The sequence below is a fragment of the Lampetra planeri genome, chromosome 25, assembly GCF_965212315.1.
Source record: "Lampetra planeri chromosome 25, kcLamPlan1.2.h2, whole genome shotgun sequence".
NCBI classification, from domain to species: domain Eukaryota; kingdom Metazoa; phylum Chordata; class Hyperoartia; order Petromyzontiformes; family Petromyzontidae; genus Lampetra; species Lampetra planeri.
In genome coordinates, this window is record NC_136131.1 from 1,473,331 (window position 1) to 1,490,510 (window position 17,180).

The window sequence follows — 17,180 nt, forward strand, 5'->3', positions numbered from 1 at the left end:
CCACCACCCGACAGCCAATCGAATCAAGTTGTCACGAGGGCAATTAAATATACCAATTGATTTAGTTTTTCAGAGACATTGGAAGTATGGAAAACAAGAATAGGGTTTACCCTTTCTGGCAATAAAACAGAAGCTGTGTTAACATGTTCAAACACCAAATAGAAACCTTTTGCAAGGATTAAAGTCTGCATTAACCACACACAGTACTTGTGGCAAAACATGCAACCAAACTCGCTCCAATAATTATATTTGCATTTTACTTAGAAACTGAATGGCCTACACCAGAGACAGCTTTTTCTCTATGGCCGAGTTTCACCACCAGTGTCAGACCAGAGAACACCAACAGGCGAACAGTACGAAGATAATGCCACACGTATCGGAGCATATATAGCTCGGGGGTTGAGCAGCTATTTTGTTTTCATGTCAGAAGGAGTAAAACCCCCTTTCTTATTTTTCATACTCGCGAGTAACATTTTGACACAAGATCCAGGGATGGCAGCAATCAGCTCCTCAGCGTGGAAGATGCAAACCCCCCACTGCTCCCACCGCCCTCCCCTAACGGAGACGCTTCCTCCTGTTCCTCACAGGTTGTTGTTGTCTGTCGCGCCCTGGCCGCGGTGCCACGTGCGGCGTGGTTGAGTGAGGGCGTCGTGGTGGCAAGGCGATGTTAATGGCCTCGCCTGGTGTACAGGAGGTCGTGATTTTGATCCCAACCCTGCCTGCTGCCTGTATATTTGGAGTTTGCACGTCTCTCCCTCTCTCCTCGTGGTCGTGTGGAGCTTTCTCCGGGTACTGCAGCTTTTCCCTCCACATTAAGAGACGTGCTTCTAGAGAGTATTTGACTGCGGTAAATTTCCACGCAATAAGCCACTTCGTTGCGCTATCATTTGTGGCCAGGTCGCTTCCGAAAAACAGCTACGTAACTCAGTGGGACTTACCTGGTAAAATAAAAATAGTAATATTTAAATAGAGTGGCACGGCCAGTGGCACAGAAGGATTGCTCTCATCGCCGGTATCGTTCTCTCTCGGTCGGTTACCACCGGATCAGCCTCTCACCTCCACCAGGGCCATCCGGGCAACGGTGCCCCCCCCCCCCCTCCGGGGGCCAAACGCGACGACGGGCGGCGGCAGGGGCGGTGGCGTCGGCTCATCTCCCACCCCGTCACTCAAACACACAAGTGAGGAATGAGGAATGCCTCTCGCCACGGCTTTAAAATGGAAAGGTATGAAGTTCATCATCTCACAGGGCCACGTGAGACGATTCAGTGATCTGAGTCACCGTGCGTGCGCTCCACGGTGATGGTTGGGGCTGTGGGCCTGGCAGAGTGAACATTGAGAATGTGGTTGCACATCTCTGTTCTCTCTCTCCTCTCTCTCTCCTCTCTCTCCCATCTCTCCCATCTGTCCCCTTTCTCTCATGTCTCTCCACGTGCCTCTGTCTTTCCCAGTGTATATCTCCGTGTCCCTCTCTCTTTCCCTCTCTCCTGAACGCGTCTCTCTCCTATCTCACGCACATCTCTCTTCTGTACGTATGTTGAACTTCTTTCACACCGTGCGTAGCCAACCATGCTAATAATCAGAGGAGCGGGGTGAACGCAAAAAGCAGTTCTAATGAAATGAGTTTTCAATTTTGAATTAACAGTGCCTAGCCCCAGTGGCTTTCTAATATCGACGACCGCAGAACCGCATTTGAAAGCGCCGCGCGATGCAATGACCGTGTTTGTTCGATGGCTCGTACAAACATCAATTCACTTGTGCCGCTCTCCTGTAAGCGCCTTATTCCTATTGGCCTCACCGCCCTTCTCGGCGTTCATCTCGCTTATATCTATCCATCCATTTTCGTGTAATATACCGACTATCGATCTCGCATTTCTCTTCCGAATAGAGCTCTCTCATCTCCCCGCGGCAAATCACTTCTGAATCTGTCTCTTCGCTGCACTTACTGTGCGGCGCCATGTCTGCATCCCACAGCTCTCACGATGTTTGTCAATCTGCCCCTTGATGCTAAAACAATGGACGTCTCTGTTCCATGCTACGTTCCTTTTTTTGTGACTTTAAAACACCGGACCTTCACAGATAAAGTGTACACCCAATTTTTGGGAAGAAATACATTTTTTCATTCACAAAGTGTCTTATCGCGTGGACATTTTTGATCAGCCAAATACTCTAACGTGCGATGTCGATTCTAAATGTGGCGGGACAAAACCGGAGGACCCGGAGGAAAAACAATTGCGACCACGGAGACAGAGACACGCAAACTCCAAATATACAGCAGGTGTCACAATATGCAATTCCACTGGAGGAATCCGATGAGCTATAAAGCTTTTCAAAGGTAAAGGTTGTAAAGCTGTTTAAAAGGCAGCCCTGCAATGGCTCGCTCGACCACCATCAGTTGAAGGGAACTCGAGCTCCAGAGAGAGATAGCCTTTGAGATGGTATTTGGCCTACTCTTCCGTGCCGGCTGGGCATGTTGAGCATCCACCGCACTTTTCCGCACACCGCACGTGCTTCCCGCTGTGCTCACAAAACGCACATGGCTCGTAAGAGCAGCAGCAGCAGTCGCAGCAGCAGTCGCAGCAGCAGAGGCGTCTGGGAATGCGAGGAAGGGCGGAGTCGCGCCCCTGCTGGCCGAGTCACCCGTGAAACAGAGCTGTGTAGCTCAATGGGTTAAATACTCGAATAATCAACTTCCTCCATAACAGAGGGTTTCCTTTTGGGTTAGACTGCGTGAATATCAATGCGTCGTTAAACCCGCCACCACCCAACACAGCCAATTAGAAATGTTTGTCACGTAAACAAAAAATTACAATTAGTTACGAGTAACTTATAGTTACTAAGTAACACTCTTAGTTACTAGTAACATTGCGGATACGCACACACGCACGTGCACACGTACATGCACACGTACGCAAACACACACCGGCACGCAAGCTGTACAAAGGCATCTTGTTTCATGGTACTTTCCCTGCTGCAGTCAACAGCATCCATTACAGAAAGAGCCTTGTCAGGATAAGTAATTGGTATGTAAGTATATAAGTAACTAATTGTAGTAACTAATTGGCATGTTTTGTTTCCTTGACAAGTTACCAGTTACGAATTGAAACGTTTTGTTTACGTGACAAACCTTACTAATTGGCACGTATTTATACAATTTGCGATCCAAGCCAACAAACCCCCACCCCCCCCCCCCACTTTATTATGGATTACATTGGTGATGAGAGCCCTGATTATTACTACGACTACGCGCAAATGAACCTCCGATTCCGATGTTGCGAGTTGACGGGGTCTCACCTGGAAGCGGAGGATGATGGTCCAGATGAGGCCGAGCGTGAGGCGGTGGTTGCCGTCGACAATGTCGTGGGAGCCCATGTTCTCGAGGTGGACGCGCTGCTCCTTGAGGAACTGCAGGGCCTTCTCCACGTTCTCCAGGCAGTGGATCCGCATCTTGCCCTTCGTGGGCTTCGGCTGCACACGACAAGACGCGTCGTTTAAGGAGCGCGACGCCTCGGGGGCAAACTCGTCGCAGCTCACACGCGCAGACAACAGTGTCCTTTGCTTTAGGTTACGTTTATAAATTGTTCATTTTCCCCTTAAATGTTGTTCATGCATAAAAAGGCAACAATAAAAAAAAAGTGTTAACCAACGCATAGCCATAATAAACGGGTAACAATTATATATTTGTCAATCGAGTTGGAAGCTTGGAACGCAACCCCCACCCCCCCCATTTACATGATTTCTTATGGGAAAAGAGTGTTCGGTTAACACCTTTTCACTACTCTTTGGTTCTTTCGGTAAAGTCACGCAACACAAGCGCCCGAAACGTCGTGATTTATTTTATTTTATACCTACGTGACTTTACTGAAAGAACCAAAGAATATGGATTCCTGCAGTCACGAAAGCGTCAAATCACCATTTCACTTTTACATGAAGATTTTCAAGAATGCATCTATCGTGTTAATCCAGGACTACCTGTCTTCCCCAAAAAGTAGGCCAGTCGGCCCACACGTCCAAGATCTCCCTTTCTTTCCCAGTGTCAGATGCATAAAAAATAACATCTGTTGTTATATATATTGTTTTTATAAACGCGTTGCTTTGCGTATAAAAGGTTCGTTGAAGCATCAACGTGACAACTCCCAGCAGCACCACTGTTAGTCGTGTAATCCAAAATGTAGTTCAAATTTTATTGATAAAAAACTATTTTAAACTATTAACTATGTTTTTATTTCAGCTACGGAGCTCTTTCTCAGAAGCGATCTGGCTATCACAAATCATAGCCCAATGAAGTGGCTTCTCACGTGGAAACGTATCGCAGCTAAATACTCTAAACGCGTGACGTTGATTCTAAATGTGGAGGGGAAAACCAAAGGACCCGTAAAAAAAATCTACGCAACCACAGGGAGAACCATGCAAACTCCAAATATACAGCAGGTGTTCGAAGCCACGACCTCCTATACACCGGGCGAGGTAGTTAACATGTCGCCACCGCGGTGCACCCAGAGCGGACATGGGACTCCCAACTGCGGCTTCAAATCGCAAACTGTCCCAATGTCAGCTGAACACCCTTGACCTGCGACCTCACAATGGATTCTTCTGCAACCGTGAAGGTCGCGCGAGTCTATTTGTGCTGTGGTTTTTTGCGGAGCGTTGGCACACAACAACACGACGCTCGTACAACGCACGCCTCTTTTGTATGGGTTTTTACGGGTTGTATGGGTTGCACCCCGGTAAACGCAACAAGGTTGACCCAACGTTGTGACGTTTACTGGGACCGTACTGCTGTGCTCATGCGAACATACGAAATGTTAACCACAGGCTGTCGCGAAGCACCAGGAAGCGCTCCAGTTCCACAAAAACCCTCGCGCAGAGAATGCAATCTTGAAAAGGCTCTTTATGTACTGGACGCTGTAACTCATATTTGCAAAGTTGACCGCGACAGGGAATGTACAATGAAACAAGAGGCCTTTGTGCAGCCTGCGTGCCGGTGTGTGTTTGCATACGTGCGTACGTGCGTGTGTGCATATCCGCATTGTATGTGCGCGTATGTATACATGGTTGTGTGCCTGTGTATATGCATGTGTATGCTATATGTTTGTGTGCATGTACGTGCGTGTTGTATACATTTGTGTGTGTATGCGTGCGTGTATATATGGTTTGCGTGCACGCATGTGTGCATATGGAGAGCGGTGGCAGAGCGGTTAGCGCGCTGTGTTACGAACCCGGCAACCATAGTTGGATCACCGCTCACGGTGAACACCAGTAACGATTATCGGAACCGGTCCTGGGCATCCCCTAGGTCGACTCAAACTCAAATGAGTACCTGGTGCGATGTGTAAACTAAACTTCGTCACGAGAGAGACAAAGGCGGCCGGGCGTGGTGCTGGCCACCCACCCCCTCGTGTGCTGTACTGGCCTGCATAGGTGCCACAAGCTAACACAAACCTGTCAACCCATACAGTTTACCCGTATTCTTGTACAGGGAAATTGAGTTTTCAGGTGCAGACGGCGTACAGCCGTTTCAATAAAGGGGCAAAAAAGTGTCTATTTGTTTGTGTTTCTCCCTCATGATGGGACTTTGTAGGATGCACGTTGAGATTTATAAGGGCATGGAGTGACCAAAAAGGTCTGAATTGGTCTGTAATAAGGTAGGCACTGATAAGGGGTTGACAGGTATGCTAACAGTGCTTGCCCCAACAGTCTGTTAAAGGCTACATGGGAGATCTTTGTCTTTGGCTGCCGGATATGAAGGCTACCCGGTGTGCCCTGCAGGCAGCTGACGGGCCGTCAGGCAGAAATGAAGAAGCCAATCTGCGGCGCAGTGAACATGCTTCGCATTGCAGTGCGCCATACAATCTGCACATTCCAACATTGCTTGCGATTATTACTGCCACGTGAGAAACACGTAAAATGATGATCATCATCATCATCGACATTAGTCCTGATGAGTCACCGCTTCCCCATCTCTCAATCCACCGAGCTGACGTCGTCGCTCCGTCTCCGCGTCGCTCGCGCCACTCACTCGAGCGCGTTCCCCCCTCCCCCCTGGCTGCCGCTCCGCCGTCGGTCTCGGCCCACGGCCATCGTCCCTACGAGCGTCACGCCCAATGCCACTCGCTTTTCCTAACGGTGACTACGAAGCCTCCAACCTGCGCGTCAGTTCTTTAATCCGCGCGCTCCTCTTCCTGTCTCCCGGTATTCTTCAACGGACGCACCTCCCCCGTGCTTCTTTGCGAACTTTTAACTTTTTGTTCCTTTCTTCCACAAACACCGATTGCTGCCATAGCTGTTACTCGTGAGTATGGAAAATAAGAAGGGGGGTTTTACCCCTTCTGGCAATAAATAAAATAGCCGCTCAACCCCCCCGGCTATAAATGCTCCGACACGTGTGGCATTGTCTTTGTACGGTTCACCTGCTGGCGTTCTCCGGTCTGACACTGGTGGTGAGACTAGGCCATGAAAATGGCGGCTGTCTCTGGTGTAGGCCAATCAGTTTCAAGGGCAATGCCCATCACATTATCAGAGTGTGTTTATTTGCATGTTCACCACAAGTGCTGTGTGCGGTTAATGCCTTGCAAAAAGTTGTCTATTTTGGTGTTTGAATATCGTGACACAACTCCTGTTTCATTGTCAGAAAGGGTAAAACCTATCTTATTTTTCATCATTCTTGAGACTGTCAAAAAGGTGGCATCGACATTTCTTCTACATCGTGAACATGTGTAAGGGATGCCGAGAGGTGAACCTGATTAAGAGATAAGTAAATGCAAACTCACCGAGCCGACCGGCTCGTGAGTTCACATAGCGCGCTCGTCGCACACACACGTGTGTCTAAAGCGTCGCACACACGCGCGTCTAAAGCGTCGCGAACGACGGCGCGAGGGGAAGGAGCCGGCGACACGACTGACCAGGCGCTCGCCGGAGAGGACCTCGAGCAGCTTGATGAGCATTCGCCCGTCGCGCAGGTCGGCGTAGAGGTCGCCGATGCGGCAGGAGACGCGCGATAGGTGCGAGTTCACCCACTTGGTGAAGGTCTTCTTCTGCACCTCCTCGCGCTCGTCTGTGCACGTCACACACACACGCGCACGACACCATCGCTGAGCGACGCGGACCCGGCAATCCGACGGCAGTGAAGGTGGGCACGCCGCAAAGGGCTTTCATTGCGGCGCCCCCGCATTCTAGTCTTGGCCGCCGTAATTCGACGCGATGCGTGAACGAACCAGGCGGCGGCCGACGCACGCGGCCTGTGATCCGGCAATGTGGAGGCAGCAGCGAGGGTTGGTGAATCGTACAAATGTCGCCAAAAACTCCCATGCCGTGGGCGTCGAGGAGATGCCGTACTCTGGCTCGCCAGGAGAAGGCGGTTCTCACGTGGATGGAAACAATATGCCCCGTTTTGTATGGGAGACAGCTTTGCCCACTGGCACACGTGACCTTTCCTTGGGGTGCTCTGGTTTCCTCCCACATACATAAACACTCCTTAATTGTCTGAAAATATCTTAATATACAGAGGACTGCAGAGCTAGGAGCAAATGCTGGTAGCGCCGGCACGCCGCCCGGCTGCCGCCTTCCCCGCTCGTCCGCGGTTCGCCGGCGACTGCGCGTAAAATTAAAACGACGTGAAAAAAAAATGTACCACTCACACGGCACTCGCTGTCCTTTCACTTTCTTCGTGCGCGTGAGCAAGACGCGGTGCGCGCGACGCTTTCAAAAGTGAGTTGGAGCGGAGCGGGGATTGCGCGGCGGATGTGCAGTTCAAGTCGACAGGAATCACGCGAGGCGAATCGCAAAACACCGATCGCGCGCCAACATCACAAATGGCAATTGATTCAAGTGCAGGGCTCGTCCTGAGCCTCCCCCATTGGGCGAAGTGGGCCAATTCACGACGCGCCAGGTTGTAAGGAAGCAACGGCTCTCCCCGCACCTCCGATAATATTCACGGTTGGCTACGTGCGATGCAAAAGAAGTTCGACGTACGTACTTGAAATCCAGGAAAAATGGGGGGGGGGGGGGGGGGGGGGGAACAACAACTTGTTTTTCTTTTTTCCCAAGTGAACATTTCCCTGAAATTTAATTGAAATTCAAAGGAGGCAAATCATATTTCTAGGTCACCAAGAGGGAATGGAAACACAAGAGCCCGTGCCATGAGTGTTTTCGTGGAACGCAGTAAACGCACCAACATTGTGCCAATTCCGGCACGCCATGGACCTGGTCCAAAGGCGCCCCCCCCCCCCCCCCGTAAGCTTTGGCTTTGAAATATTACTGACGGTGGTTCAGCGGCACAGCGTACACGCGGCAAGAAGGGCCAAATCAACGTGCGGCGCTTGCCACAGCTCGGTATTTTTCTGCAGCTGTGCAAATTTAACTATTCATGGATTTTTCAACCACCCAATCTACAATCCTTACAATCAAGGTGAATGTACATTACACGAACGACGCCGAAACCTTACGAAATCAAACAGGATGTCCCGATTGTCCGTTTCGCGTGCTGTGTATTTTTTGCGGTTCAGTAAATGGATGTATTGGCGGTACACCGGTGCAGCATAACGCACCGGTCCTCATAAAACAGCCTAAGATCAAAATGTGAACTGACACTCGTCTTCCGACCACTTCGACATCACGAGAACTGATTTTTGGTGCACCACCGCCACCACCACCACCACCACCGCCACCACCCCACAAGATTTTCTGACCGGGGGTTGCGAATCGCGGGAAATAAATAATGAATCCGGAAAACATTTATTTCCATTTTTATTGACGGCACCGGTGGTGGTGCGCCAACGACTCATTAGCAATGCTCACACCGTATGACCCACCTCATGCTTCCCCTCCCACCGGAGCTCAGAGCGCGCGCGTCTCTCTCTCGGGCGCTGTTTCGAGCAACGCCAACACCAGCCACCTCCATCAGATTCTGCCTCCATCCCCGGCGTGTGTTGGGCATCGCGGGCCGCGGCGACGAATAGCAAATCACCAATCAACACGCGAACAGTTTACATATTACAAATGGCAATGTTTCAAACGGTCTATCTCACCCGAACGAGGGAACCGGAATTGACGCGCGGTCACATTTAGACACGCTAAGCGCTCACGCCGCCGTTGCTCGTGAAATAATTCAACGTTGGTTCTTAGATTTTTGACTGCGAGCGTCGTAAATGTGGCACTATCTTTACTGTGCTTACTCAGATTAGATCCTGCACGGCTTGACATCGTATGCGCACGGGGGTTATGACCGTGGCTGTGAGTGAGACTCACAACTGGTGGGTAAATGACGGCGTCGTCACATGTAAACACTCGTTAATTAGCCGATAACGCCTTAATATATAGAGGACCGCAGAGCTTGGGCAATTGTTGGCGCCGGCTCACTGCCCGGCCGCCTTGCCGCTTGTGGTGCGGTTCCTCCTCGTGCCTATGAGACGTCCTCTCTCTACGACAGTGAGCCCATACTGTGCGGTGGCAGCGTGTCACAAATTGAAATGATAATTGACATTACATGGAGAAAGCGGAAGCCCTTCATTTGACCGTAAATTAAATCCAGATTGAGAACTCACCTCTTTAGAACTGCTCTTTGTGCTTAGTTTGTTGTCCTCCTACACCTCTGATTATCACGGTTGCCTACGTACGGTGCAAAAGAAGTTCAACATAAAATGTTCGTAATTTATTTGAAGGCTTTTTTTTTAAACTACACCCTTACATCCTCAAGCCGTTTTCCTCTCCATGTTCAGAGGGAATCGTGGGGTCTAATCGGTGCAACACTGCGATGAAAGCTCAGGACAAGCTCCTCCGTCATTTCCCCCAAACTGAGAAGTGGCCCCCCCTCCAGGCGCCGCTCGGCGCATGGCGCAGGGAGGTGTGGTGCAGTCGTGGTGCGGTCGTGGTGTGATGCGTGGTGGTGGTGTGGTCGTGTTGTGGTGCGTGGCGGTGCGATGCGGTCGTGATGTGGTCCGTGGCTGTGCGGTGTGGTGTGGTGCGTGGTGCGTGGCGGTTGTGGTGTGGTGCGTGGTGCTTGTTGTGTGGTGCGTGGCGGTGAGTGGCGATGGTGGCAGCGACGATGTGCACGAGGCACGGGTGTGCAGCTTCCCCGCGTGCGTCAGGATCGCGGTGCCAGCTCGGTGTCGGTGCAGCAGTGCAGAGCTCTCTGGGAGAAGTCAGAGCCATCGAGGGTGGACACCCACACCACCGAGGGTGGACACCCACACCGCAGGCCGGCTCGGGGGTCAGAGTGCCCAGCGCTGGCACCGCTGAGCTCCTCTGGGGTTTTGAATCCAGGCAGCCGCTCGCGGCCTAAGCTGGCTCTCAAGCCGCGTGAATTGAAAGATCTCAGCCCAGTCACCAATGACAGTTCACAAAAAAACCCCATCACATCACATTCGGTTTGTTCTTCACTCAATCTGGTTACATTCTAGCTCTAAGAATTATAAAGATATCGGCCTCACTGCCATTACTGTCACATGCAGGGTAGGCCAGAAAGTGCTGCCCTATCATTTAAAACTAGAAATCACTTTGAGGGATTTCGATGTACTTATGTAAGTTGAACAACTTTCGTACCGTACACAGCCCACTGCGCTAATCAGAGGTAGCTTTGTGATATCCACTTCCACGTGCCATTCTGCAACATGAAGGGTTTCCCTGCCGCCTGAGATATCTGGATGGAAACCTTATCTCGTGCCATTGACGCTGTTTTAAAATAAAGAATCGTAATATCACAACCGCAGAGAAACTTGCGGATTACAGAGTGCACGAGCTACGGAATGTAAATGACTGTGAGATTGCACAGTGAAAGGAGAGCGAATGAAACAGAGATCCACTGAGTGCACGAGTGAAGCGATTTCCAACAGGAGACGCCCGCGGCGATCTCTCCTGCGGCGCCGTGCTACATTAAACTCCGTCGTAGATGGGGTAGCGTTGCTTGCCAAGCACCGCGAAAAAACGATGACACGCGTTTGTTGACTCGAATGTCGAGAGTGACGTGTCTTCCTATAATCGACGCGTTGCGGTAAGTGCAACGCAAACACGGGTAATGATTTACCACGAAATAAAACAGCATAGAGCCAATACCCACATTGGTATTAGGTGTCGGTGAGGGTGCCCCACTGAGCCTATTCATTGCAGAATCCAGCGATGGCAAACGGCCACCAATGTCGAGATCCCAATGCGCGCGTTTAATCGGAGCGCGCAGGGTTTGGACACGGGGAGGCCTCGGTGTGTGAATGGACTCACTTCAGTTCACGAAGCAAACACAGCGACCGTGCGAACCTGTCTCGAGCCAACCGCAGCCCGCCCGACAGAAGCTGGGAGCGAAATTCCGCAGCGCGCTATTGCCCGGGCTCTGTCATTTCGCGCGCCGATGACTCCACGTTCTCACCTCGACAAGACCAATACGGTTTAGAGAGAATGGGCTCCTGTGTGCGACCCTCCAAACCGCAAAAAAAAGCAGCTCTTGACAGAGATCCCCGGTGTAAAACGATACGTGCCATCTCCTGAGCACAATACAAAAAGAACGCGCCCGACCACGCACGCATTGAAATATAATCTCTCGGGCCGAGGATAATAAATGCATTGAAAAATCTCTAAAATTGCTTAAGCTGCCGCTTGCGGAGGAAGTAGTGTAACAGGGAATGTGCAGCATCTGCCAACAAAACAGACATTTATACCTTTGTCCAATTCTCTTCGGGTGGCAACCGAGCCGATCATCTCTGCGGGGTCAATAAAATCATCGACACTTTTAGCAAAGTCAACAGCAGGTGTAGTCTGGCTCCCGGCATGAGAATATGGAATTTCCACCACTGGCTGAGGGTGACCAACAAGTATGAGCGCCACCCATGCAATGCCCATTTGGGCAAGGGAGCCTCCTCAAGTGGTGGTGTTGGCGGTCTCAACGCGTTTGTTCGGAACCCATTCAGGTTCCCCACGCCACACCGTACACGCAAAATCCACAAGACCCACAAATTCACCGAGACCCATAGACTCACACGGAGACCCACAGACTCACACGGAGACCCATGGACTTACACAGAGATCCGCAGACTCGCATAGAGACCCATAGACTCGCATGGAGGCCCATGGACTTACACGGAGATCCGCAGACTCGCATAGACACCCATAGACTCGCATGGAGGCCCATGGACTTACATGGAGATCTGCAGACTCACATAGAGACCCACAGACTCGCATGGCGGCAGCTAACAAGACAAAGCTCCGCGCCGAGCCTGGCAACTCCGCTGGGCGCGATCACTCACGGCGAGGTGTGCGCACAGCTGTCGCTGCAAATCTGTAAGTCACCAAACACACTGCGGGAGGCTTCTGGAGCCACCTGCATCGGTGTGCATCACGCACATGAGGAACGCATTTACAAATACGTACCTGTCAACCCCTTTTCAGTGCCCTACCTTATTACAGACCAATTTAAACCTTATTGGTCACTCCGTGTCCCTTATAAATCTCAACGTTCATCCTACAAAGTTCCATCGCAAGGGAGAAACACGAACAAATAGACAATTATTTGTTTTGCCCGTATTGAAACGGCTGTACGCCGTATGGACCTGTAAAAGAATACAGGTAGAACCGTATGGGGTTGATAGCTATGGAAATATCGACGTTCCAGAATGGCGTACAACGACCTGTGGGTAACGACTGCCACCTGGGGTTGATTAAAATGTGCAAGTCAAGCACGGGCCGCAATGAAACATCGCTTTGATCTAACAGAACAAGGCTCGTTTTATTTTATTGCCGACACTGAATTAGACTACCGTGCATTATGAAGTCATTTTTCTCTCTCTTCTTTCTCGCTCTCTCTGGAGGAAAGAGGCATGCCGTGAAGGAATTCCTTTGGAGTTCGAGTGGAATTTTCCAGCGCGTGTCTCTTGTAAGCTCACGAGTGGCCCTCCCGCACTCTTTACTCGCTTCAATGGTCTCTCCAGAGCACTGCTTCTTAACCTGGGGTGCATCACGCACACCCTCAAGGTGCGAGATGGACAGATTTGTTTAGAAGCTAAATCGTGGGAAACACAAATTAAGCATGGGCACGTAAGTACTACTGCTTTGTTTCATCAAACCCGGTGTATTTATTAACATTGTAAATTATTTCTTACGATTGAAAACCATAGGGGTGCAAGGCTGCAGTAAACGTTAAGAACCACTGCTCTAGAAGCATGCGCAGTGAGTCGGGGAATCAACACCGTTGATGCTTCTCGCTTTGTCTACTCTCATCTGCTCAATTATATAAAAAAAAAAAGGATCATCAAGATCAAAGACCTCATCATGGCCATAGCCGCCGATGCCATCACCGCCATCATCACATCACTTGCCAACGCTTCCAAATCTCCGCGCAGGTCCTGCAGCTGCTGTGCAGGAGACACGCAGCGAGCGGCCTATAAGATCTGCACTGACACATCTTCGAGGTCGCTGCAGTGGTGGGGAGATGTTATGTCCCTCGCCTGGTGTGCAGGAGGTCGTGGGTTTTGATCCCGGGCCATGACTATGCCTGTTGTATATTTGGCTTCCAAGTAGACTTTCCAATATTATCCATAAGAGGTTTTTTTGGGTTAGATCCCGTAAATATAAATGTGTTGTTAAACTCACCACCACCCGACATAGCCAATTAGTAAGGTTTGTCACATAAACGTAACATGGCAATTCTTTACTAGTTCAGCACACCGGTGTGTTGGAGAGTAAAACCCACAACATTTATAAGTACGATGTTTTGCCATTAATTACAACCAGCCTCATCAGGCAATAGCCAGAATTGTGAACTAGTAACTAATATAGTTTAGTTCATCAGTACTCTTAGTTCTTTCGGTAAAGTCACGTAGGTAAAAAAATGAAATTAATAAAAATAAAACAATAAAAATCACGACGTTTCGGAGGCAACACAAGTCTCCGTCATCAGGTGGGACCGTCACCACTGTGTGACGAACAGGGCAGGTGGGAGAGTGCTGCAGCCTACATCGTGAACCAGGGGTCACTTTGGAGGGATCTTGGAGTTCGCTTTGTGGCGCGATGCCGACAGAACTACCGATGGAACATTTCGGGGGGAAAAAAATACCAGTGGAGTCATTGATAACCGTTCGGTCAGAATCGTCTGGAACCACAGGGGCATGTTCTTGGAATGTTCGATCTGAATCTATCCAAATTGCTCTACATGGTTGAGCAGCAACTACGATGATTTTTAAATTTATGTAATACCCTCTGCTGCTTATTCAACACGAGTAATGTACTTATCCACTACCTCAAACTGGCTTGTTTAAAAAAACTACCCGCACAAAGACGCCAGCTCAAAGCGGCGAGTAAGACACGCGCAGCGGCGGCCGCCCATACCCCCGGCGTCTCCCACCGTAGACCCCCCCCCACCACAACTCATTTACCTCCAGACACGGCTGCCTCTCTCGTCACAGCCATTTCCCCTTCATTTGCAACCCCTCTCCTCTGCCGCCGCCACCGCCATGAAGCCACGAAGCCTGCGCATTCGGCGGCCAAGTCGAGCCCAGGTCTGGCCGCGCGGGTTACCACGCGTCGCGAGCGTGAAGCTGACCGACGCCTGTATATTTGGTGACCCGCGAGCGTGAAGCTGACCGACGCCTGTATATTTGGTGACCCACGAGCGTGAAGCTCGCGCTGGACGCATTTCTCGACGCATTCCCCTGGGCTTGAACGGAGGGAGAGGGGGGGGGGCACAGGTAAACTACTCAAGGCCAGGCACTTGTTTTGACAAGGCCTGACTGAATGAGTCCTATTAGAAGCCACACTTAGCGGGGTGACCTGAGAATTGTTACTCTTGTTATTGTTGGCGCCTGCTCCACTTATTCAAGGGAATATGTAAATAATTATATATATTATCTGGGCTTATAATAAGAAAGGAGCCTTTCACGAAGGGTCTAAAGGGCGCCGCGCATTAATAGAAGCACGGAATTAGAGAGAGAACCGGCTGGTGAGGGGGGGGGGCACCACAGTGGAGGTCCAATCACCACGAGACCGTAACCGTTAAGGGCTGCACGGTGGCTACGAGATGTCAAATACCTCGCCTGGTATACAGGAGGTCGTGGGTTCAATCCCGACCCTGACGACGCCTGTATGTTTTTAGATTGTGTGTCTCTCTCTCCCCGTGGTCGCGTGGATTTTTCTCCAGCTTCCCTGGTTTGTCCCTCCACGTTTAGAATCAACGTGCCTTTAAGAGTATTTGGCTGCTATATATTTCCACGTGATAAGCCATTCGTTGAGCTATCATTTGTGGCCAGGTTGCTTATGAAAAAGAGCTATATAGCTCAGTGGGCCTTACCTGGTAAAATAAAAATTGTTTAATTTGTTTGAAGTAACCGAGATGGAAGTGCATATAAAAGGGACTTGCTGAGCGGTTGAACATTCCACTCGTTTTGTTTACCAGGCCATTGCTCCATGGACATTGTACGTACGTATGTACGCTGAACTTATTTCGCACCATACGTAGCCAACCGTGCTAAGCGGAGGTGCGAAATGGTGAACCAAGTTATACGAGTAACTTCCTTTTCAGTCAAGTACCGTAATGTATCTACAAAACTTGTCAGCTGTTGTTTTTCTGTGATAAAAATATATTTTTCAGTGCATTACTTTACGTAAAATTTGTAAAACCATGCATTACGATTATTACAATGTTTTTATTGATTTGTTTTGCCTCTACAGTGGATTTAACACGCGTGAGTAAAATGTGTGTCGTACACCCGCCTCCACCTGACAAAACCGTTGAATAAAGTTGTCGCGAGGTCAAACGTGGCCAATTTATTGTTGTTGTTCGAGAGAGCAATTCACACACAATTCAGAACTGGGTACGCGACGTTTCGCTGGTAGTTACAACCAACGTCATCACGCAGCTTCCAGAATTGGCTCTGCATAAAATCAATCATGAACCACACCAGTGAATTTTGTTTAGTCATTATACAGTCAATATCATTGTGTTGTTTAAAATAATTAAGGTTATTTTTTTAAACAAAAGTCAATTGACTGAAAACTCAAATTGTTTGTTGTCCTTGCCCTCACCTCCAATTAGCACGCTTGGCTGCGTATGATGTGAAAGTAGTTCAACGTACACACATACATCCCAGCAATTAGGATTATTTGGGAACAAAAAGCAATGGGAAAGTTTACGAACATAACCCAACGTCCTTTCCAGTCAACGCCAAATCCACATCAACTGAAAAAAACAAACGTCACTCAGGGAAAGAACAAAGGTAGCGGCACATGCCAAGACTACAAAACTATCAGGCCGCACATCGTGATGGGAAAACACACAACGAGAGCGCAATCCAAACGAGGAGTGAGTTTGGGGTAGCCGCTCTCTCTCGCAATCCCCCGTAACGAGTCTTCAAACGCACGAGCGTGTGTGAGGAGGAGTGTCTGCATGGAATTTCCTACGCAGAATTAGTCAGATGCTCCCAGACAAAATGCATCCGTAGATGAGAAGCAGATGAACGGATGGGGAATCTAGGCTCAGCGTTGTTGTCGCTACAGAGGAGCACCTGTTCAAAATGCAATCACTGTTTAAATTAATTCGCACCAAAGTGTTCCTGAAGGCAATCTGACATTTGTGTATTTTAATTGTAATATCAGCTGACCCTTGCCTCGACGCGATCGTGTTTAACGTCGCATTACAATTCGAGACGCATTTGTCCTTTACTTTTCGCGAGTCTCCAAGCCCACGAGAAGCCGCCGGTGGCTCGCTGGCGATGAGTCAACAGCGATTCCGATGCGACGTACGGCACTCGTGGCACTCAAGGCAGTCAGAAGCAGACGGTCAAAGAGGTCAAATCGGTCAGTGTATGAGTCCAGTTATGAGGCCTAAGTCAGGGGGGGTTAGGAGGCACCAATTTCCTTGTCAAAGGCAATGGGGGGGGGGGGGTGATTTGTGTGTGGACAGTTTGAAGCACAACGTGCAGAAAACGCGGTCGTTATGCCAGAAACGACTTCGCTGTAAAGCGGTGGCCCAGAGGTAAGCGCACTGCACGAGAAACATGGAGGGCCCCTGTGCGGCGAGTGATATCTGAACATGACCTGGGAGGTCTTTATCCAGCAGTTGACTGACAAAGCGCTGCAATTTTATTTCCTTCTAAACCACAATGGAATGTAGCACGACCATATACGTGACACAATTACACGCACGCTGCCACATATTTGGCACTTCCGTGCAAACAATAGTTTCACGTTTCAAGTTTTGAGTTTATTGT

General features: G+C 49.8%; 1 protein-coding gene across 2 annotated transcripts in view; it reads right to left on the reverse strand.

Moving 5' to 3' along the window:
• The window catches only part of LOC144727219 (spectrin beta chain, non-erythrocytic 1-like), a 166,128-nt gene that overhangs the window by 83,492 nt on the left and 65,456 nt on the right, over nucleotides 1-17,180 (reverse strand). For both annotated transcript variants that reach the window (XM_078605894.1, XM_078605895.1), the window contains 2 exons: nucleotides 6,900-7,051; nucleotides 3,292-3,465 (listed from right to left, as the gene is read on the reverse strand). In XM_078605894.1, coding sequence (XP_078462020.1) covers nucleotides 3,292-3,465; nucleotides 6,900-7,051 — 326 coding nt within the window. The remainder of the gene's footprint in view (nucleotides 1-3,291; nucleotides 3,466-6,899; nucleotides 7,052-17,180) is intronic.